Source organism: Dendrobium catenatum, unplaced genomic scaffold, assembly GCF_001605985.2.
Source record: "Dendrobium catenatum unplaced genomic scaffold, ASM160598v2 fragScaff_scaffold_220, whole genome shotgun sequence".
NCBI classification, from domain to species: domain Eukaryota; kingdom Viridiplantae; phylum Streptophyta; class Magnoliopsida; order Asparagales; family Orchidaceae; genus Dendrobium; species Dendrobium catenatum.
In genome coordinates, this window is record NW_021318682.1 from 228,594 (window position 1) to 252,893 (window position 24,300).

Here is a 24,300-nt window from a genome sequence, read left to right on the forward strand (position 1 = left end):
GGGAAGAAGATATGAGAGTAGAGATAGGTATAACAAACAAAAGGGGGGTCTACTATGGACAACCTTGAGAAAAAAAATCTCAAAATTTTGTTTAATACTCAAATGTCCCAAATTAAAATTTTTTTTTAATACTCAATGTCCCAAATTAGCGCTAGTGGTCCTTATTTATAATGAAAAAGTTGTAAGGTTATAAGAAAATAAAGCAATGGCACAATTGTAGAAAAATAATTCTAATACAAAGTAATAACCCTAATATAATAAAATTTTAAATTTTCCAATATACAAATTGATAAATAAAGAAATGGAATATTTAATAAATTTCGTTGTTATTGTTGAACATAAATTCAGGTTAGACAGTCGTCATCAATACTTCTTAGGTGTAAAGAACTCTTCTTTGGAGAGTTATGCTGAAGGTACTTATTTAGAATTTCATTGGAGATGCACTGAACCTTGTCAAGGGTCACCCACAAGTCATTTGTTGGTGGATGAGCTCTTCATCTAATAAAGTAAGATTGTTTGCCCAAATAACCTAGGATAATCTCACATGACAAAGTTTACTTAACAATTGGGACTGATGCAGCTGTAGAAGGAAAAATTGAGATTGGTTTTAGTGGAAGAGATGTAGAAACTCCAAATTTAGAGATACCTATAGCAAACTTTGGTGTCTCAAAAGTACCTCTATATGATATTAGATTTTGAATATTAAACATTAGATTAATATTGGAAGATCAATAATATATGCCATTGGTCTACACTTAATATTTTGTGAGGCCTTAAAGCTCGCATGGAGTTTCTTGAAGGAGTTATGTGACAAATTTTCAGAGTGAACACAAACTAACACATAATCAACTTCATTATATTCATGAGTTTTTCTATGGACATCAACTAAAGTTTACCCATTCCATCTCGCAAATCAATTTGTTCTTTGATATCTAAATGCAGCTTATTCAGGTGTTCGATAAATGATGTATACAAATCAAAATATCCACATATGGGCAAGGGTATATGTCATGTGCTAGAATTTAATTCAGAAAAAATTGTATCTTTTATCTTTTAATAATAATAATCAGAACTATCTATTTTTTTTAATAATAAAATACTAGCGGAAACAAACTATTTTTTTAAAAGTTTTACCCATTATATCTTCAAGTTGATTTTGAAGAAGGGTGATCTCAACACATCTACTCGTCCCTGATGATGATCGTATATGAACACATGGTCTTGTTCAGGATCGACCATTCATGGGGACTTAGGTCGGAGTTGTATTTCTTCTTTGTTGGATGGTGTATGAAGCAAAGGAGAAGAGAAGGAGAGGAGGGAGAGGTTTGGGTGGTCAGCCAAGGCTAGGGGAGGGGCCATTTTAATTCAGATTTTAGGTTTATGTTGGTGGAGGGAAAACAATTTAAAAATATGAAATTTAATTTCAGATTTCAAGGAGGGAAGGAGGGAATAATTCAAAATTTGAATTTCCTCATATTGAGCTAGGGTGGGGTGGCATACCTAGATGGGAGGGGCTTTGATTGAGAGCATTAATGAGAGGAATTAATTAAGAGAGAGAGAGAGGGGTAGGGGGGCCGGCCAAAGGAGGGAGGAGAAGGGTGTCCACATTCAACGAATGTGTCTACATGCAATGAATGTGGGATTTGGAATTAAATCCAAATTAATTTTAGATTGGGAGCGATTAGGGGAGTTTCCTAAAATAGATTTATTAATTAGAAAAAAGTTTTGAAATTCAAATCTATTTGAATTCAAATTAAGAGACTTTCCAAATTAATAATAGGATAAATTAGGAATGTATTTAAGAGGCAATTTGAATTTGAAATCAAGGGACTTGTGGATGAGTGGATTGGCAGCTAGGGTGATGCAACCAAAAAATATAGGGGACCCTATATTTTTTTATCACAAAAAAGGAAAAGACTCTATACTAGGTAATAGAAGAGACACAAAAGGAAGAGATTTACTTAGAGATATTAGAACAAATTCTTATATTTCAAATCTAAGACCGACTTAGAAATTTTAAAAAAATAAAATTACAACGACTTACAATCTTGACTCGAAATTAAAGACACCCTAAAATTGCTTCACTTTGAGAAGAATGATATAGGTAGAGTGGCACTTGCGGAGAGACGAAAGAGGTTAGAAGCCAAGACGAAGGTTGGAAAGAGCTCGCAAGATTTTCGGAGGGGTTGAGAAAGAAGGTGGACAAAGCTCGTAAGCTTTTCCAATGAAACCCGCAGGTTTACATTTCCAAAAATAACATATCATTCACTTTTTAAAACATAACAAACCATCTCATATATATAGGTATGAGAAGAGAATACGAAAAGACTTGGCATTGAATTCACCCGAATCCAAGCACACACAAGCATGGAAATCCCCCCATGCATCATGCGGAAACACGCCCAACCTAGGATACCGAGAGGAGCCACCAGGGAGCCGAAGAGGCCGCACGGAACTAAGGCCATACCACGGGAAAAAACCCCAGGCTCGGAAAAACCAGAGCCGGCGGGAAATCCAAGGGCCATGGCAACGGAAAACACAGCAGCCCACCCGTGGAAGCCTAAGAGCCACGGCATGGAAACAAACACTTCTTGAATTCCAAAGGCCGGTTTTGGAATTCCAAGAGAACAAACATAATTAAGACATTAAAAATAATAAAAAATTATATTTAATAAAAAGATAACTATGAACTAAATGCTACTAATAATGAGCTAACCTTAAAGACCAGCTCATTAAATGAGTTAAATTTCAGCTCAATTTTGGATTTGAGTTGTAAACTCGAGGGAAGTCAAAAATCAATATTAATTTTTTGGCTTGAAGTTGACCCCCCCCCCCCCCCCCCCCCCTTGTCTACTATTATAGGTGTCGGGAAGGTAGCCCGACGGTTGAGGTGGAGAGGGGAGGGATGCCAGCGGTTTTGAGGAGGGAGGCGGCTTTTTGGAGGAAATTGGGTACGAGACCGGTGGTTGGGCTTGGGGTAAGGCTTGGCCGGGGGGGGGTGGGGAAGGAGATTGGGAGAGGCTTGGCCGAAAGTGGGGGGAAGGTGTGGGGTGGGCGGCGGTATGAGGGTGAAGGTAAGGGAGAGGGAAATAAGAACGGATACAAACCGTGAGCTCAGACTCTACCGGTGGCTGACGGGAATTTTGCTTGGCCCTCTCTTCGGGTTCTCTCCTCTCTCAAGATCTCACAACAAAGAGAAGTAACAAGTGTTGAAATTTCATTCAAAGTCATCATCAAAACTAATACAAAAGCTATGGCCTTCAAATATAGGCCTCAAGGAACAAAAGACACAAAAACTAAATTGCCCGCTGGGCTACAGCACAAACTAATCCCTCTCAGGGGTACAATGGTAAAAACCAAAACATAAAAATACATAAATGCATCACAAATAAAGACTCATAATTGTAGCCGTCGATCTATAATGTCTTCTATAATAGATGCTCCAGAATCTCCTGCTGATGTCCTCATCCGTTTTTCTCGGGGTTGATGAGCTTATCTTCTATGTCAAACATAGAACATGATATCATAGCCAAAAGTTTCAAATTCAAATCAAATTCTCTCCTAATTCCGAGCATATATTCTATCATGCTGACTTTGTTTTTTAACTTTCCAGCAAAATATTCGTTGCGGTATTAACATAATGTTATTTGGAGGTAATCTTAATGAAGCTAATACTAAGGGTGAAGTGATTGCTAGAGTTTAGTGTATTATGTATATTTCTATGTTAAACATTATGGACAATCACATTGTTAAACTTCATTTTTTATGCGGCTCACCTTGATCTGTTGATTGGGAGATTTGACTATCAACTATGAGGTCTTGAGTTTGAGTATTACGTATGGTGATGTGTGTGTAAGTTTGGCTTAATTGGCCGAAAGTTTGGGGGGAAGGATGTGGGTGGGCGGCGGTATGAGGGTGAAGGTAAGGGAGAGGGAAATAAGAACGGATACAAACCGTGAGCTCAGACTCTACCGGTGGCTGACGGGAATTTTGCTTGGCCCTCTCTTCGGGTTCTCTCCTCTCTCAAGATCTCACAACAAAGAGAAGTAACAAGTGTTGAAATTTCATTCAAAGTCATCATCAAAACCAATACAAAAGCTATGGCCTTCAAATATAGGCCTCAAGGAACAAAAGACACAAAAACTAAATTGCCCGCTGGGCTACAGCACAAACTAATCCCTCTCAGGGGTACAATGGTAAAAACCAAAACATAAAAATACATAAATGCATCACAAATAAAGACTCATAATTGTAGCCGTCGATCTACAATGTCTTCTATAATAGATGCTCCAGAATCTCCTGCTGATGTCCTCATCCGTTTTTCTCGGGGTTGATGAGCTTATCTTCTATGTCAAACATAGAACATGATATCATAGCCAAAAGTTTCAAATTCAAATCAAATTCTCTCCTAATTCCGAGCATATATTCTATCATGCTGACTTTGTTTTTTAACTTTCCAGCAAAATATTCGTTGCGGTATTAACATAATGTTATTTGGAGGTAATCTTAATGAAGCTAATACTAAGGGTGAAGTGATTGCTAGAGTTTAGTGTATTATGTATATTTCTATGTTAAACATTATGGACAATCACATTGTTAAAATTCATTTTTTATGCGGCTCACCTTGATCTGTTGATTGGGAGATTTGACTATCAACTATGAGGTCTTGAGTTTGAGTATTACGTATGGTGATGTGTGTGTAAGTTTGGCTTAATTGGCCTAAATGCCCCCCCGAAAATTTTTTTTTTCATTTTATTTTACTTTTTTATTTGGATCATACTTTTTATGTTTTTATTCCTCGTCTTTTATTCACGTTAATCTGTAAAAGTTAGTGGGAAAGCCGATGGGTTAGTACATGTGCAATAATGATGAAGATTTATTAGAAAGTTTCTCCAAAATTTTGCTATTTGGTTCCAGATTATTGTTATCGACATCAGTTGGCTTAATTATTATTTATGCATTTTTTGTATTGTGAATTTTATTGTCATTTGTTATGATTCGAAACTTCATATGCGATAAAGCATTTTGTTATTAAAAACAGGAAGCTCCAGTGCTTGGATTGCCCATGTATTTCGCCAAAAATCACGAAGGGTAATTTTTGCTTCTATTTCTTGCTGTCCTTAAACTTTTTAAGTTGACTTTTATCATTTTGGCATTTTCCACTATGAAATATTTGAAAAGAGTTACAAATTATTTTATTGTTAATAGCTCTTGATTTTTTGGATGTATGCATAAAATTATGATTCATCTGTTATTATGAGCTTTCTTTTGTTTTGGTATTTTGTTTTTAGTTCTTCCTGATATACGTTCTCCTTTTTCTTTACCAATGCATCAGGGCATACATACTTGTTTCATCTTTTAAGATTATCTTTGCAAGCAATGCTCAGAGGCCAGAGCATTGATCTTTTACGAACATTTGTTCAATCACATTTTTCTTTCATATGCATTTCAACAAATATGATTAATAAAGCTCAATGCAGTATGAGCTATTAAGGTCTACCATAGTTGATCCACAACTCAAATTCAATTTAGTTAGCTTCTAGACCTGATCAACTGGTTGTTTAGAGAATGCATTTGTTCTATACAATGTGAGGGTTTACAAGCAACTTCATGTCTCTTGCCAAGTATCGACATTAGGTTTAAAAACTGAGATGCATGCTACCTTTATTTGAAGTAAACATGGTTTAGTCATAAAATCAGAATATAGTCCGAAATATGATGTACAATAAACAAGGGAAGTTTGAGAAGTTAATACAAAATTGTTCCTTTTGCCTTGCACTTATTTTGACCGGGTTGGCAAGTGACTACTTAGGTTTTTTGCTGTTGACAAGCAGGATATGCCCTTATGTAGATGGGGCTTTCGATTTAGTTTTTTTTTCTGATACTTTGAAGTGATTTCTTGCCTTTGGGATCAGTGTGTGTCTATTTATGAAGTCAAGCTGAGACAAGCCAACCTAGGTGCTTGTGTAATCACTAGCAACTACCCCAGCCATAGCCACCGGCGTCATGTGGAGCTTCGTGGGTGGAGCTGGGAAGCCTAGCGTCATGCATGTATCGCATCCATCTCAGTTATGGATAACCACTAGGCCCTTGAATGATCAGGGTGCAGGCTGTACATAATTGAAGCATTTAAATGTCCTCAGTTTCGCAGTAGGCATTTGTTAAAGAGATGAAATATATGCATCTTTAAGTACAAAAGAAATTAACTTAGCGCATGGATGTTTTGAAGAGAATCTGAGTGGTAATTGTGAAATGAGTTATCAACACAAATAGGCAAATAGCTTAACTTTTAGAATTAAAAATATTTTCTTATTGCGTAAAAGTACACTGACAAAGATTAATAAAGCAACTTTGATTCATTCTTTGTACAAAAGTGAAACATTGGTGATTCCACGAAAAATATTATAAACTAATTCTCACGTGAGCATATAAAATAATTAAAATGAGTGTTTGAAAACTAATGCAAAATTAAATTTAGAATATCTATTTTTCCCTTGCTATTGGTCTGGATAGTGTTTTGCAGATAAATTAGTTTGTCTTGTAATGTTGAAAGGCAATGAATAGTTGGTATACATATAGTGGTCAAGATTATTTAAGGAGCCTTCTAACATATTTCCGCAAGTTACTTGAAAAATTTCAGCAAGCAGTTATGAAGTATGCTGATATTTGGCACAAATGGGTGATATGGTGAAATGAAGATGCTGGAAGAATCCCAGAAGCTTTGATGCAATCAAGATTGTTATCCTCATTTAAAGTTGCTGGCTCCATCATTCTTTTAAAAAACTTTAAAGTACTTCGTACTTCTTGTGCTAAGGGGTTACAAACTTGGAAGGTTCATGCAAGAAAATACTTGGATGGTGAAGGATGCTTAGGTTCCTGATATAGTATGTGGATGCTATTTGACAAGATTTGTCCTATTATTGCTGTTAGCAATAATCTGTATGTGGATGATGTTAGCAATAGGTGCAAGATCCTATACTAGGACCAATAATCATGACTAGGATCTTGTACTATAGTCATGACAAGGATCTTGCACCTATTTCTATCTTCAGGTTTTCATCATTTTGTTTGTTACCAATAATCGCCTTCGAAGTGATCAATGTTTCATGAGCGAGTTTTTTTGTTCAGTGGACATGTGAGGTTTCTTCTAACACGTCAAGGTTACTGTAATTGTGTTAGTAAAGAAAAAGGGTTCATGAAACCGACTAAAAGAAAATTTATTTGACACAATTCAACAAGATTTGCTCAACCAAAAGTAACCCAAAATGTTTTCTTAAAATGAATGAATGACAGAAAAGTCATAAAGCAAATCCTAAAGTTAACTGTTATTAATCTTTTTGAGAGCTCTTCTTACTATGATGAGATTGTTTTACTGTTCAATAAGAATGGAGCTTGCTCTTTTGCCCTATTAAAAGCTTACTCTTTATTGGAAACTCAGGAGTATTAATAACAGATGGGCACAGTGTGAGGATTGTTTGAAGTGGCGCAGGTTGCCGTTGGATTCTCATCCGAATTATAGGTGGACATGTTCTGATAACAAGTGGGACCCTAAAAGGTAATTAAGCACCTTTTGGTATGTTGTTATATGCTTTTGTTCTCTGTGCTCTTTTGATCTTTGTTATCTTATAATGGTGTTGTGGTTGTTCAAAATCATGTGAACCTCTATTTTGTAGGGGTTTTTCTAGTTTGTCTTGGATAAAATTACCCTTAATAGTTTGATTTTGTTTTTGGAGAGCTAACTAGCAGCAGATTCAAGTGATACAACTTTAGCTTGTCCTAAACATTGGGCTTGAGAACCTAAGAGAAATTTAGGTTTACGGCGGTTGCAATTGGCCAAGAATAATGGATTGATTGATTCCTTATTTCTCAGAGATTCAGGGCTTCGAAAATTTGCGCACTAGCCTCTTTGCGGACCCTTCTTTTTTCTTAGGGTCGTCAAGGAGAGTTTTAACAAGTTCCGAGACAAATTTTCAGAAGACATATTGGATTGTGAATAAGACATCACCCAGAGATTTCGCCCTCATTTTGCAAGGACTTTATGATCTAAGTTCAGTTTTCCTAAAGGCACACCCCTCCCACTAGCGAGAGATAACTTTAGATTAAGGCTAATGGTTAAACAGATACGAAGTATCTGGCATATAGTAGCATCATGTTTTAGGTATTTGAAAATTTAATATTTAAAATCAGAAATTTACCACCTTGCACTTAAAGCAAATAGCAGGGGGAGTGATGATGGACCTGATCAAGATCCCATGATTCCGTCGTCCCGGGTCATAATGATCCATGATCTACTTAGTCAGAGGAGGTAGTCGACCCAACCTAACAGAAGGATCCATGTCGACAGCCATGGGTTGCTTTGTCTAAGGGTACCTTATAAACCTATGGTGAATATTTATCTAAAGGGATAAATTTGAAATCACTTTAGCTAATAGAGGGTTTTGTGTCCTATCGGTCATATCTTATTGATTAAGTGATTAATGATTTAACGACATTGGGGAACATATAGGCTCTGACCATGACCGTAATTTAATGGTATCATTTGACGGCAAAATCACCTGGTCGGAGGGTCCCATTCATAACTGTTTACCTGTGGTGCCATTTGGAGGCAAAGCCACCGATTAGAGGACACGTGTCATGCCTTTACTCGCAAGAGATGGATTGAGATAAAATCTTAGTGATATTCTCGACCAGACATTCGCTCATTATGAGTTAAAGTAATTTTCAGATTTGTCCACCTCTGCAAAATATTGCGGAGGGTGGATGAATTTTCGCTTTAAGTGTTTAGATGTTTTATTTCGGTTTTAAATATTTTAGGTTTTGGTATTTTTTTAATTTTTAGTTTTCATGGAAATTTGGAAGGCATTTTGAATATTTGGGGGTCCATTCTGATTGAGATTTTCTATCAACACGACCATTATTGAGATTTTCATGGGCATTTGGGAGGCATTTTTGAATACTTGGGGTCTCTTCCAGTTGAGTTTTCGATCAACATGACCATCATCGAGGTACCATTAAGCAATTTCATTTCATTGGTCAAACCTTGTTGACTTATTTACTTATCGATAGAGGATCGGGTTCGTTGTCATCTTTATGCCTTTATCAGTGAATTTTTTTTATTATAGACTTTGAAGGCCTAATATGAATGTGTTAAGATAATTATATCAGTTGACGTCGAAACCATATATTTGTTTGATGGTTTGAGCCATGTTGACTCATATTTATTCGCATAAGAAGATCGGGTTTGAACTTAAGTTTATTGTTTGACTCGCGCTGCATCCTCAAATGTCACATCTGTGCATACTACACGCTCGCTAGGGCTCATGCGGATGATCAAATTTTAATTCATGATGGATATTTTTGCACTGATTAGCTTGTGCAAATGACTGTCATTGAGAAACGCACAGGGTTTTATTTGTGAATTTGAAAATGTCTTATGTCTGCTTATATGATTGTTATGGATCTGATGGCGTAGTGCTGCGCTTCAGTAGCCCACAGGTTTTTACTACTGATTCCTTGCTTTTGCATACAGTTGAATCATAGCGTTGAACTATGGATCATTTATTGCTTTATACATGTAGATTTTCGTGCACTAACGAATCTCCTGCAGTAACTCATAGGCGCTTTCATTTGTTGTTGTCCTTCTACATTTGTTGTAATCTTTGGTCCTTGTTTGTAAATGAGACATTGCACATGCACGTTCACAAGGGATCCATTATACCTGCAACATATCTATCTACTATCTGATGTGATACAATCCATGCGAAAATGACTTGCTTAAGAAAGTTTGCACTTGTAAATTTTAGAGAGCAATGTTAAGCAAAAACCTCTATTGATGTAAACGATAAGATAACATTAAGGTGATAAAATAGCTTAGGTCTAAACACATGCGAGAGGTTGAGATCATTAAATAGTCAACTAAGTCTTACTTTGCGTACATGAGTGGTTTCAACGAGAAATTCCAATGCTAACAATAAGATTAGGCTATGAAAGATCCCTCACACAACTCTCTAAGTTCTCTAAGATTTAGCGTGAAGAGCTTGACATGAACTTTGTGAGTCAAAATATAACCAAAATTGAAAATAAACTAGGAAAATAGGAAACTTGGGGAAGAGTTCACCATCGTCAAATTCTTAGATGAATTTGAGTAGCAAGGGAGAAGATCCAGAGTCCCGGTGGGCTGAATTTGAAGAAGTCCTGAGTGTGGGCAGCAGTGGGGGGTCTTCTGAGCAACCAATGAGAGCCTTCCGGATGGCGAATCAACACAAGAAAACTGCTTGAATCCTGAGACAGCAGCCGGACTTTTCTCGGACAGCAAACGGGGGTTCATGGAGTGCAGGACAGCAGTTTGTCTCGTCGAAATATTCAGGACAGCAGCCTCTCTGGACACCAAAACAGGAGTGTTCGGCGCAGGACAGCAAGTGTAGTCTGGAGAAATCTGAAATGTTTCAGCTTTTCTTCTCAAAAAATCTGAGAGGATTTCCACTCTCATTTAGGAAGAAAACTCAGTAGCAATGCTTGGAGACAAGCCACATTAAGTAACGGGGAGAGGAAATCTGAGAGGGAATAACCTTGCCTTTCCACTCTCAGATTTTTGAAATCAGGTAAAAAACTGAACTTACGTTGGAGTGGGGAGGCATTTGGAGGTAATTAAGAGAGATGAAGGTGGGCAATTAGAAGAGAAGTAATGGGGTTGAGTTGGCCGGCCATAAGGAGAGAGAAAGGCTTGCATTAACTACCATGGGCCTCAATTTAATAACAGATTTGTTCAAAAAATCTGGAACGGAAGTTCCATATTTCAATTAAGAGGAAAGTTTCCTTATTTATGGCCTTAATTGAATGTATTTTGGGATTTCAAATTGGATGGGAAAGTTTATTTGAAATCAATTTCAATTTCAAATAGGATGGGCATTAAGGAGCAATCAATGGGGAGAGCTCCTTCATGGGGCCGGCGGCATGGTGAGAGGGGGAGGGAAATTAGGGAGGATTAGGTGCTTTCCAATTGAGTCGATTCCACCTAGGATGAAAATTAATAATTCCACATGTCATGAAATTTGGATTGGTAATTCGAAAACTTTCCATTTAGGAATTTTGCAAAAATGGAAAGTTTGAATTCAAATTGAAATTCAAAATCGGTAACTCCTTTATTGCTAGGCCACAATCAAGGAGCCATTATGATGATGGCATCTCATCATGGCTTGGATGCAAGGTGGTGGCCGGCGGCCACAGGAGGAAAAGGGGCTTGCCATCGGTTTTGGGATTTCTTGGTGATCTTGGGTTTGTGGTATAGAAGAAGCTAATGAGTAACGTGGTGGATGATGGGAACTCGGTAGGGCTTGGCATGGGGAGGAGGAAAACGAGATTTGGAGAAGAAAACAATAAGATAAAAATAAACCACGAGTCAAGGACGCTTCCAATGACTGGCGGGGATTGCTTTTGCCCTCACCTTGGGCTTTCCCTAGAACTCACACAGAGATCTAGGAAAAATAACTCACTAAGAGATCTTCAAGAAGGAACTCACAAAGAGAACACAAGAGCAAAATTTTCATTCAATCATCATCCCCTCAATACAAGAAAGCTAGCCTATAAATAGGCCTCATGAGAAAAAAAAATAACAAAGACTGAAATGCCCTTCGGGCTACAACACTACATGACCACCCATAAGGGTATAAAGGGAAAAAACAAAATGAAATAAACTAGTACAAAAGCATATAAATAAATAACTCAAGATCGTAGCCGTTGATCTCCGATGTCCTCATCACTATCACTGCTTTATTTACTCATTGATGTTCAATAAAATAAATAGGATTATCATTCATTATTTGTATTTTGAGCTTCATCACGCATTTATTGATTTAATGTCCGGTTCCCTATTTATTAGTTCATAAATTCATTTTCATATGAGTTGGTTAAGTCAAGTCCACTATATTTCTATTTAAGTCAGGTCCTCAATTTAGTTTGAATTTCAGCAGTCTCCCAACATCTCCTCTGTTTAGGAGAATTTTGGGAGCTGGGCCTTTTCTACTACGTGATGAGAGCACATAGGATAGGTGTTGGACGACACCACAGCCGTAGTCTTCAATCCTACCATGCTAAGAGAGCGTGTAGAGGTCTTTAAGGTACCTATGTAAAAAATTTGCAATTTTTTCCTGTAAGCATTGTATCTCATGCACGAGTACTTAATATTGTCCTCGTCGTGCTAAGAAAGGGCTTAAAGGCTTACCAATCTCGCTGCAAGCATCACACCAGGTTCCCTCCCACCACGCTACGAGAGCGTGTAGGGGTGGTTCCCTGGCATGCTGCGTGCATTGAAAACATGAATTTTAGAGTTTTCAGGTTTTGAGATAATTATACCTTTTTGCATAAGGAGATGATGGCGTTGATGTCATAGTAAAGAAATCTTCTCTCTATTTCTTCTTTACTCTTTCTTTTTTTAAAATGACTTTTCTCTTCTTCTCTGTTTTTTTTTTTTTAATTTTATTCCCCTCTTTTTTTTTTCTTTTGATCTTGCTCTTCTTTTTCTTTTACTGAATAACAATAACGATAAAAATAGTAATACTAATATTAATAATATTAATAACAGTAATTCTAATAAAACTAATTAATAATAACTAATTATAATAATAGTTGAGGGGAAAGATTAGGTTTATGGGTTAAAGGAGATTAGGGATGATGATTGCAGGAGTTTGAATGGCTTGGAGGTTCGGCTTCAAGCAGTCGGGTTCAATTTGTGAATGGAGGGGGTTGCTTTGTATATGAGAAGTTGGCTAGGTACGGTGAAGTGGGGAGATGGACGTTGGCTAGTCTTAGTCGATTGAGGTCAGAGAGGAGTGGATTGGATCACAGGTGTTGACGGGATGAGGTCCGGCTTATGCTTGTGAGGGAAATTGTAATGAGAAGATCAGTCGAGTAGGCTCTCGTGCGTGTGAGCCTTGCAGCTGGGACAAAGATGTCACACCGCAACCTGATTAGGAGAGGACCTATCATGTTGAGCTGTGACAGGCAAATCCCAATATCTAATTTTGGAATGTTTCAGATTATCTTTTAATTTCATTTCAGATAAAACTATAGACTATAAAGCTACTAAAATATTCAAATACTAAAAATAAACTCATCCACAATTTATTTAATTTTATCAAAATAAATATATACTACAACACATGGCTACAGGCAAGAGCTACAAAATTGAAATTTTAATTAGTCATAAATGTACAAAAATAAAAATAGCAAAATGCCTATCAATTCAGATATGATCTTAAACTGCTAATCGATAATCATATTCCCTTTCCTAGATCCTAAAAATCATAAGCAAATCATAGTGAACTACAACAGCTCATTAAATCACACAAGTCAATCTAAATTTTCAAATTCATCTTATTAAATATTTTGCTGAATATTTAAAAGTAATTAAATGCAGTTTAATAGATCACTATATTAAACATAATAGTTATTCAAGAGCAGAAATAAATTGCAATTCATATCATAAAGTAGTTTATATCACATATCCCGGTCCAAGACAAAAATCTCAAAGTATTTTGGATCCTTATGTCTCTCCCTTTTGTACTTATAGCACTAGAACATGCCCGTAGGTACCAGAACATGACTTATAACCACTAGAACATGCCTTATAGGCACCAAAATAATCTCTAGCATAGACATAATCTCAAAGGATTCTGACATCTTATAACTCTCAGTTGATGTTTTTCAATCATATTAGCATATATCTCATCATATAGGCATATATTTCATCATATTTTAATAATTAAAGAAAAAATTAGCATAGGTCAAAATTTCAGTGTTCTATAATGATAGAAAAATGAACTTTCTACTGAGCAAATTTTCACAATGCCAGAACAACACCAAATTATAAAGAAATGTGTAAAACACCATTTTAAAACATTTATTGAACTATTGCATTGTTTTTCAGTGTCAAGATTATTTTCTTTTCAATTAAAACTGCACAGACTTCAAATTAACTGGTATAAAATTTTCATAAAATATTTAAATATTCATAATCATGCTCTCTATAATATATAAAAAATATGCGGTGAAAATTTTACCAGTGCGAAATTATACGCATTTTTCGCTAATATAAATACAAATTTAATCGAAAAATTCATTAAATTTTTATAATTTTGAAAATTGAGATATGCATAATATGACCTACATCGATTCAGACAATATTTTGAACTGGGCTGATGGTTGAAAACAACCCGAAATGACTAAAAAATCCTCTTTTTTCTCCCCAAATCTTCTTCTTGAGGCTTTTTCCAATTGGGTCAGAATAAGTCAATCCAGATACTGAACTTGCAGGTGTCACAACTCCCCTAAAAAGGAACGTTATCATCGACATTTCAAAAGTCAGATCTCATATCATAAAAACAAAGTAGAATACAGTTGTCGCCTCTTAGACTTTTTTCCAAGTAGCTTCTCTTTCAGCCCTGTTCTTCCACTGAACTTTAAGCATAAGAATTTGTTTATCTTTAGCTTTTTGACATCATAAGCTAGAATCATTTCTGGTTCTTCCCTGTAGGTCAGATTCGGACATACCTTGATGTCTTAGGCAAATATCTTGTTTCCAGAATCATATATCTATTTTCTCAGAAGTGACATGTAGAACACATTATTAATTTCTGACATATGATTGGACAACTGTAATATTTATGCAACTTTCTCAAACGTTTCAACAACTTCAAATGGTCCAGCATATCTTAGGCTCAACTTACCTTTCTTGTCAAATATGTTAATGCATTTCATCGATCTGATATTTACACATACAAAATCTCTTACTTAAAATTTCACATCTCGATGCTTAACATCTAAATATTTTTATTACCTATCATGTACAACCTTTAATCTACCTGTGTGATCAAACGAATCTTTTCAATAGCATCATTAACTAAGGCTGGCCCAATCAGATGTCTTGCACCCACCTTTGTCAATGTAAAAGGAGTCATGCACTTCATATCATATAGAGCTTCATATGGAGTCATACTTATATTTGATTGAAAAATGTTATTGTAAGTACACTCGATCAGAGGAATGTGATCTTCCTAACTGCTACCAAAATCTAGAATACCTTTCTTGTAAAAAAGGTTGTAATCATACACTTCATTTTTGTGCGTGTTGGAATTCTTTTAAATTTCTTCAGTTCTTAATAACCCTCAGTGCATCAACTAAAATCAAGAACGCAAATATGTAATGCCACAACTATTTTAGAAGCGCATCCTATTTCAAATTAAATTTGCATTAACTTATTTAACTCTTACCCAATTTTTTTTCTCAGAACCTTAGCTTGATTATGATATTTTGTCTCAGCTCAACAATTAAATTTCTTTACTGTATGCATTAAATATCATATACTAAATTCTAAAGAAGTAAAAAATTATCAAATTACCGACGAACACATAATGTCTCAATGATAATGCTGAATGTGTGAAACTCCTCCAAATTAACAAAATATATTTATGATCGCATTGTATATAATATTCCCTGAAATTGATAAAAAATTTCACTTAAATAATTTGCATTATTTATAAAAAAAAAAATCCTTGTTGAGTTGAAATGGCACAAATCGCCGTTTATTCTTTTTTTCTTCTCTAAGAAATAAATGAACAAATTAATTTAGATAAAATTGGAAATCATGAATTTCTCTCTCTAAGTTTAAAGAAAAAAAATACTCAACTCTTCCTTCTGTGTTTGCGATTAAAAACAGCAATCCTTCTATTCTCCTACAGGTGAAGCACACAACGTTCTTCTAGTGAACGATACTTCATTTCCTTGACGCCTCTTCCATATATAGTGTTCCTTACTCGAACTCTTCTTTTTCTCTCCTTCCAACTTTTCTCCCAAAACCGAGTAAAATCAATCATTTACCCTCTTGAGGAGTTGCGTCGATCACTTTGATCACTTTACGCCCGTTATCGTTCGCTTCACTTCGACCCGGCCCACTCGCTCATGCGGTTGGGCCGCTCCGCTTGCCCGCTTGAGCTCTGTCTGCTTCGCTCGCTCGCATTCACTTCTACTGGACCGGTTTAGTCAAACCGGTTATACAATGGACTTCTTGATTTTAGCTTCTTGTCTTGCAGATCAAACTTGGGATCATAGAGGGAGATTGAGGTTCCATGGCTATTGTGATTTGGTTGAGAAGAGTTGATCAATTTATTCTTTATTGTTTTCTTTAAAGAATTTGGAAAATGAGAGTTTTTTTTCCTTTTTGGCGTTCAAAATTTGGTGAGATATTTTTCCCTCCCTTGTTTTTCTGATGTTTTTTTTTTTTTTTTTTTTTTTTTTTTTACTTTTTTTTTTTTTATTTTTTTTTTTTTGTATTTTCATACATTTTTTATTGTGAATTTATTTATATGCTTCCTCATCCCATCTATGTAGCTCTTTTTTGAGTGAATCACATAAATCCTAGCATTAGTTTATGTTTGTGCTTTTTTGTTTCCTTATATATTTTTGTATGGTGCTATTATTATTTCTCCTAAATTGATCATATTGCTTTCTTTAGCTGTCTCAAATAGAAGCAATTTGGGCAGTTCTAGTAGTTCATTTTCTCATTTGCTAGAGAGTCCTGCAAGTGTGTTTCTATTCCTTTTTTTTTAATTGCTATAATAGAGCTGATCATGTTCTATTTGCTGAGCATCTATTTTCTGACAAATACAGATCCTCTTGCTCAGCTGTCCAGGAAAGTTCTGCAGAGATTACACATTTACTCCCCTCAAGAGCTGGTATGCCTTACTATCAAATGTTTTTGCTTGAGACACTCTTGACTTTGCTTTTGTACTAGTCTATCCACTGTTCGTTGCATTTTGTTGAGCACAACTAGGGAAACCAGTCATTAATAGGAAATACTGCATGATATAATTAGGCAATATCAACTATATTGCATTCAATTTTCTCACTTAGTTTTATGATTATTATGTCTTCTTTCTCCAGTCGATGAATTTTAACGGCACTATACCTGTTTTGATTCTATGCCAAGGTTCCTGCAAGAGATCAAATGTGATATTTGAGAATGAGAATGAGAATGTAAATGAGAATGCTGAAGTCATTGATGGGCTTGACACGCTTGCCAACCTTGCCATTCTAGGGGAAGGAAAATCACAACCTTCTTCCTCCCAGCCAACAACAAAGCATCCTCGCCACCGTCCCGGATGTACCTGCATTGTTTGCATCCAGCCTCCCAGTGGCAAAGGCCCAAAGCATAAGCAGACTTGCGACTGTAATGTCTGCCTCACTGTTAAGCGCCGGTTTCGAACGCTAATGCTCCGGCGGGAAAAACGCCAATCAGAGAAAGAAGCTGTGATATCATGGCCTCCACCATATCCTCTTCTTCAGAATTCAGGTGCAAACAGCTCCCCTCAGATGCCAATTGAAAACAACGTTGTGGTCAATGCTGAATCTGAGAGGAAACGAACTGCACCATCTCCTATCAAGACACAGATTGATCTAAACTTGCAGCCTGAACGGGAGGAAGAACCATCTCCAGTTGCTAATTCTGTGAACTCTATGAATCTTCTTACTCCGAATATCTAAGGATGCCAAGCAAGTCAAAACTTTAAGCAAAAGGCAACCAAGTTGGTGATCAAAATCTATCCTGGCAAGGTAACTGCATCCTCACAACCTTCAGTTTTCTGAGCTAGAGCAGCCCAAGCATTGCAATGCATAGAGGAAGCTCCATTCTTTTTCTTTTAGGCTTTGTTTGGGACAGCTTTCTTTCTGCTTTTTGAAGTGGCTTTCTTGTACAAAAATTTAAATTTTTATTTTAGAAAGCTGCAGGAAGAAAGCTGCCCAAACGAAATCTTAATCGCTAAGAGAATGGAGCTTGTAAATTCCTGTACAACCTGAGGGAAGTTGAGCTAGCAAAATCTAGAAGATTTCAATGTTTACATAAAAATTTATGGTCAATAGAAAATCCTGACATAATTTAATTTACCAATGTGGCAATGTCCCTAACCATTGATGCACCAATGTTGATATTTTTGTAAATACAGAAGCTAGATTTACAGGCTATAGCATTTGTAGATAGCATTGTTAAGACCTTACTGTATTAATATATGAAATGAAATTGAAGGAAAGGGTTAAAATGAGGTCTTTTTTCCTCTTGAAGGAGAATTTTACATGGCAGGTGAGGTTGTATGTCTCCTCTAACTATTCAGTAAAGAAGGAATGCTGAAACTTTAGTCTGCTACACATATGATTGTATTTATCTGCTATTTTTTTTTTCTTTTTAAGTCAGAAATTATGGTTAGGTTAACGTAACAGAAAGCTTCAGTGTTTTTGACTTTGATGGTTAGCTAAAATGTTATAAACTTAGGTTTTTTTTGGGACAGCTTTTTATTGCTTTTTAAAATAACTTTTAAGTATGAAATTTTTAATTTTTGTACTTAAATTTTTTTTTAAGAAGCAACAAAAAAACTGTCACAAACCAGAGAGATTATTAGGTGCGGAGTGCGGACGGGAAGAACCGTCCGCACAAGCCTTATTACGCGCTAGGTACCGGCACTCGGTACTGTTGGGTTCCGCTGGGTACCGGTACTCATATTTGTGCGGACGGTACATACTCTGCACCTAATAATTTTTTCACAAATGAAGCCTTAGCTTTTTGCTTTCAAGGCCAAGTGGTGATACAGCTCAGCTTCTTTAGCAAGCTGTATTACAGAAAGCATAGCAAGTCATATCACATACTCATAGGAAGTCGTAGGACATAAATTATCTCAAGCTGTTAAAATGATGAAATTTTGATCTTTTTTGAGTAGTTGAATGTTCTAAATTATGAATGTGTGGATTTTAGTTTAATATTTATAAAAAATGATGTTTTTAATATCATTTTTCATGAATGATGGGATTTTTTTTTTTTCAATATTATATTTTTTAGTTTAGGCATCATATGACTATAATTTTTTGCCTCCACATTATAAAAAAATATATTGGGATATTATCAATAGAATTCAAGTTAGATGATTGAAATAGACGAATGCATCGGGCTTGTTGTGTGATAGAAAATACCTTGAGAAGAAAATTTTATAAAATAGTGGTGAGAGTTTACGATGTTTTATGATGCGAATTGTTGGCCATTAAAAGAGAATAATAAAATTAAGTTTAGTGTTGCAGATATGAGGTGGTTTAGGTGGATGAATGGTTTTACAATTAGAGATAAATGCAAAACTGAGTATATATATGAAAAGGTCGGAGAAGTTTTAGTAGTAGATGATATTAGAGAGAGTTGTCTTAGATGATTTGATCACATGAAATATTGGCTTTCTGATAATAACCTAAAGAGTAGATGTATTAAATCCAACTTATGTTAGTAAAAATATTAGCGGGATTAACAATTTGTACTGCAAAATATTCATTGAATCAACTACAACTTTTGATTAGAGGTGTGCATTTAACTAGTTTAGATGGATGTGTTGTCTGATCTACTAGACCAACTAAAGTGAGCTAAGTTAAAAGAAAAAAGTAGGGATATAAGTGAGTCAAGCTGACTCATGAGCTAGCTCAAGCTCGGCTCGATAAATTACTCATGAGCCGAGCTTGATGAGCTAACGAGCAAAGCTTGAACTAGTGTTGATTAGACTCATTAGCTCATAATTCGGGTCGCTTAAAAAGTATTTTTATAAAATACACTTACTTAGCTCATTTTGATCTATTGGTTGAGAACTTTGACTACCAATCAAAAGGTCTTGAATTCAAATCTTGTGTATGTGGTGTGTATGAGTTTGCTTTAATTAGTCTAAATGACAAAAAAAAAAGAAAACACCTAAAATATATAGGGTTTTAAATATAAATTTATTACAACTATTTAAAAATTATAACTTACTTTCTTATATTAAGTAAATTTTTTTTAATAATTTTTCATTCCTTTTGTCATTTTATTACAATAATTAATTGAATCACAATCAATTTCTCTCTTTTAAAATAAATGAGTTGAGTCGGCTGTTAACTCGTAGAATACAGCTCAAGCTCAATTAATTAATCGCCAAAGATGACTAGAACTTGACTCGACTCATTTATACCTTTAGGCAGCATAACCTAACAAAATCAAACTTCAATATAATTAAGTTATTTAACCTAAATTTAAAAGCCTAATAATGCTAGAGATAACAGACCCCTTGAACAAGAAGATGATTTAAATGTTAACAATAATAATCTTAGGAGGGTGAAGCATAAAAAATGTAATGGTGCTATGAATATAATTATCATTTCAAACACTATCACCTACACCAGCAGTAAGATTAGAAAGTTAAATCAAATCAATTATGATATTGCATAAAAGAAGAATGTCAAATACTGAAAATTGTAAACTTGGAATTGTACTTGAATTATATGCATGGAAGTGCAAAAAAAGCTAGAAAGTTAAATCAAATCAATCAAATATGTTTAATTCGATTATATTTTTTTCTAATTTAAACCAACTAATATACATCTCTCATCTTTGTGGAAATTATTCTGTGCGATCGTCAGACACATCCGAAGGTGAATCAGGCCAAACAATGTCATTTTTTACTGTGTACCAGTGCTATGTATTATTGTGTACCAGGTGATGTGAATCGCCTCCGTACAGTCCGGTGACCACACAGAATAATGTCCCCCCATCTTTGACCTTAAAAATTATAATAAAAATGTTACACATCACCGCTACTAATCTAATGACACCCTAAACATGTCTCAATCTAGAGCTCGTATATATACGAGCTCAATCAATTTCACGTAGAGTCAACTCGCCCATCTAGCTCGCTATCTCAAGAGCTAATTTATGAACGCTAAATTTTTCTATTTTATCTATCTTACAAACCATTCTTACATTAAAAAAGAAAAGGAAATTACAAACCATTCTTATAAAATTTATAATATGGTATTCAAATCCATCATCATAAGACATATAAAGCCAAATTTCTCATTTACAACACATTTTTTGCCCAAACCTTACCAAGCAAATACAACCAAAACCACATATAAATTACAAAAACAATTTATATCCACAAGAATAAAAAAAACAAAATAATACTATAAAAACAAGCTCCTACCATTTCCAACGCATCCCCAACCACCTCAGTAAGTCTATCTATCCAAAAAAACCACCACGAATCAAAATTCCACACATAAAAACGAATCAACGTCTTGTAAAATGACAAAAATATTTATGAGGAGATAATTGTAAGATAATAACATAGCATTCCAATACTATCTTCATAATAAAAAAGAAAAACAAAATCTTTCCTGTAGAATAAATCTATATTTAAGATAGTTTTTTTTTTTAATTTTATGTTCATAATTTATGTGGAGATAACGGATCTATTATGTTTGAACAGGAGAATAAACAGAGTTAAATAAGAATTTATTAGGAGAAAGAACTCTTTTTTTTATAATTTTTTTGCTCCACCTGGGATCTGAATTACTGGCCGGAGCTATTGATCATATCCATATACTGCTGCAGCGACTCCTGTCGCTGGAGCCGCATCTCCTCATTAAACTTCTTGATGAAAGCTTCCACTCGACGGTTAAGGTCGTCCTGTCCCAGGGACGGCTCTCGCCGGATCTTTCCGGCCGACAAGGACGAAGAACCGCTGGAGACAGAGGGGGATGACGGTGGGCCGCCAGTGGCAGATGAGGGAACGGCGATACTCTCCGACTTGCGCATAGCCGGTGTCGAAGGCGGGGCGGGGTCGGCTGCGGTGGCGCGGGCTTGCGTGTCCCACGTGTCGGCTTTCTTCAGGTGGCGGGCGAGGGGCACCGGGCGGCCGTCGGTGATCGTCCGCCACGTGCTCTCTAAAGTCTCGTGCTTCCTCGGGCGAGTGACTCGCAAAGCCTTGCCTGTAGAAAACAAATTTGCCATTTTTCCATCGTTAGTGGTTTTTATGCTCATCTGGGTTGCCTATGTTGGGTTTTTTCCTCCAAAAAAAAAAAAACAGAGATTTTATTATATTTCATTGTTCGAAGGTCTGTTTTAATTTTAAAGTTTAGATTCAAATTTTTTCTTTAAGATATGATTTTTTATAAAAAAAATTGCTTTTTAATAGAAAAAAATTTATTTACGATAAACAAATTAAGATGTAATAATATATAATGAGAACAGTAAAAAAAATTTGAATGTTAAAATCATGATATAAAGTCGTAAAATGCTTTATTTATATTTATAAAAAGAGATGCAAAAAAATAAAAAATAAATAATGACTTCTTGATAATTAGGGTTTATAGGAAAATCAAACAAATAGCCGGTGGAAAAGGGAAAATAGAAGGGAGTAAATAAACAGGGGATCTGACCTTCAGGGCTTGCCTTTATGCTCTTCCTGCGGCCGAGACGAGCTGAAACAGGCGGCTTCTCCGGCGTAGCTCCTCCAGATCCGACAGCAGCGGACTTCTCCAGCAGGTTCTCACTCGACCCCCTCCTATTTGGCGACCAGCTTGACCTCGAAATCACAAATCCCTCTTCCAACTCCGAGTCCGCCGCAGACTCCGGCAACTCCATGCCCTTACCTGGGCCAATCTCCGGAGCGAGGAACTCCGGCGACAAACGGGCGTCCTCTGTAACCTTCGAAATGTACTCAATCGGTTCGGGAAGGTCTTGGTCGGCTGAGATTGAAGGCGGTGGGGCTGATAGAGTTGTACCGAGGCTTAGGTGGCTATCGGCCGCCATGGTCTTCTGAAATCTGGAGGTAGCTGCGATGGAGATTATGATGCCGTTGATTATGAAGTAAAGATAGGGCGGCGTGAGCCAGGAGGCTATAGATTTGTAAAAACGAGGGCCTTCGGCGACGAGGAACTCCGTCACCGGCTGGGAAGCAAGTTGAAGAGCCACCGCCGATGAGAAGACGGCGGCCGAGGCTGCAACTATCTTAACGGACAACATCCAACGCCCCATCGTGCAAACCCTAGGAATCTCTCTCTCTCTCTCTCTCTGCTCTTTTAGGAGTTTTAGCTGAAAGCTTGCTGAAAGAAGCTGAAAGGTCCAGGCAAGCTTATATAGAGATAGAGAAACAGTGTAAGTACTGGGAGTGGTTCGTACGGATATTGGCTTGAGCCCTAAGGATGGTTTGGGTCCACCCGGACCGAACCGGATTACGTTTTTTTTTTTTTTTTAATAGCAATAATATTCAAATTTTAAATTTAGATGATAATTTAAACTTTTTATAGTCAACACTTTTTTTTTTGGTATCTTAAAATTTATCATAGAATGTTGTTACAAACGAATTTTATAATAAATATTAATAATGATATTATTGCATGAATTTTAATGTAAATAATTCTATATTTTGCGACACAAAAGTATGAAGCTCAAAATAATTTCATTTTCGATATAACATATTTGGATTGGATCGAGTCCAATTTTTGCGATCCAATTTTGATGTTAGCTGATTGATTTTGGCTCTCATGCAAGACTATTGATTATTGAGTTGAGATTGATAAAACTATAGTGTCTAGCCATTTGATTATCTTTAAGAGGCTTTAGAGTAGTGCAGATGAAGGTGGGGGGTTAAAAGTAGAAGATAAGATATGTTGATTTATTAATACGACATAAAAAAATTTATATATTTACATATTTATTATTTAAATTTAAATTTTTAGTTAAATAATATTTTAATTATTGATACAAAATATGTATTTCTATAAAGATGATTGAAAAATTTTCTGAATTTTTTTTAATTATGAATTTATGAATTTTTTTTTTCTAAAAAAACCCATTGTAGCTTTCTTCTAACTATCACATTGAAATAAATTTGATATAAAAAATAATGGCTGAATAAATATGTGGGCAAGCCTAGAAATTAAAGTAATGGGAAAATTATTATAGATAAATTTTTAGAAAATATAATATTAGACATATTTTAATATGATTTAGAATTTTTAGTATTACATAATTAAATATAAAAATTTAGATATGAAATATATGAATATATAAAAATTGGGTTTGTGATATATATTAAAAATATATTATTTAATTCCGAAAATTTTTATTTATGGACGGCTCGTAACGGTCAAAAAAAAGGACCGTTATGTATGTTTAGAGTTCCAGGACTCCGTAGTGGCGGACCCCAAGCAAGTACTTTTCCCCGGATTTGGTTGCCTTTTTAATTAGTGCAAAAGTGAATGCCATTCGATCTATTTCTCACAAAGAACATTTTGATGAAGATAAAAATGACAACTGTTCTTTCCTAAGAGCTCTCCAACCGAACGTCAAATATGTGTATGACGTCGTTCGGTCACTCCAGCGGAACGCCAAATCTTTCGTCATTTACTTGCGGGTGAACAGTGTGACGTCAATATTGGCGTCACACTGTTCACCTACGCTATTGCTCT

At 35.7% G+C, this 24,300-nt stretch overlaps 2 protein-coding genes across 6 annotated transcripts in view; one reads left to right on the top strand and one right to left on the bottom strand.

Annotated features, from left to right (window-relative positions):
* Positions 1-18,182, top strand: part of LOC110099774 (B3 domain-containing protein Os07g0563300) — a 33,197-nt gene extending 15,015 nt beyond the window's left edge. For 4 of the 5 annotated variants that reach the window (XM_020827030.2, XM_020827033.2, XM_020827032.2 and 1 more), the window contains exons 10-13: positions 5,042-5,091; positions 7,439-7,555; positions 16,663-16,727; positions 16,982-18,182. In XM_020827030.2, the coding sequence (XP_020682689.1) occupies positions 5,042-5,091; positions 7,439-7,555; positions 16,663-16,727; positions 16,982-17,535 (786 nt within the window). In that variant the 3' untranslated portion in view covers positions 17,536-18,182. The remainder of the gene's footprint in view (positions 1-5,041; positions 5,092-7,438; positions 7,556-16,662; positions 16,728-16,981) is intronic. The other variant, XM_020827036.2, reaches the window with a different exon arrangement.
* Positions 18,183-21,160: 2,978 nt separating this feature from the next.
* LOC110099758 lies at positions 21,161-22,936 on the bottom strand. Its single transcript, XM_020827014.2, has 2 exons — positions 22,267-22,936; positions 21,161-21,816 (listed from the first exon to the last, which is right to left on the bottom strand). The coding sequence occupies exons 1-2, from the start codon at positions 22,862-22,864 to the stop codon at positions 21,398-21,400; spliced, it is 1,017 nt and encodes a 338-aa protein (XP_020682673.1). The 5' UTR covers positions 22,865-22,936; the 3' UTR covers positions 21,161-21,397.
* Between the last annotated feature and the right edge of the window lie 1,364 nt (positions 22,937-24,300).

Excerpts from the sequence above, each read along its gene's own strand:
- LOC110099758 (XM_020827014.2), bottom strand. The coding sequence starts at position 22,864 with ATGGGGCGTTGGATGTTGTCCGTTAAGATAGTTGCAGCCTCGGCCGCC. Across the intron at positions 21,817-22,266 it reads CATAAAGGCAAGCCCTGAAG|GCAAGGCTTTGCGAGTCACT; the intron begins GTCAGATCCCCT and ends TGTTTTCTACAG.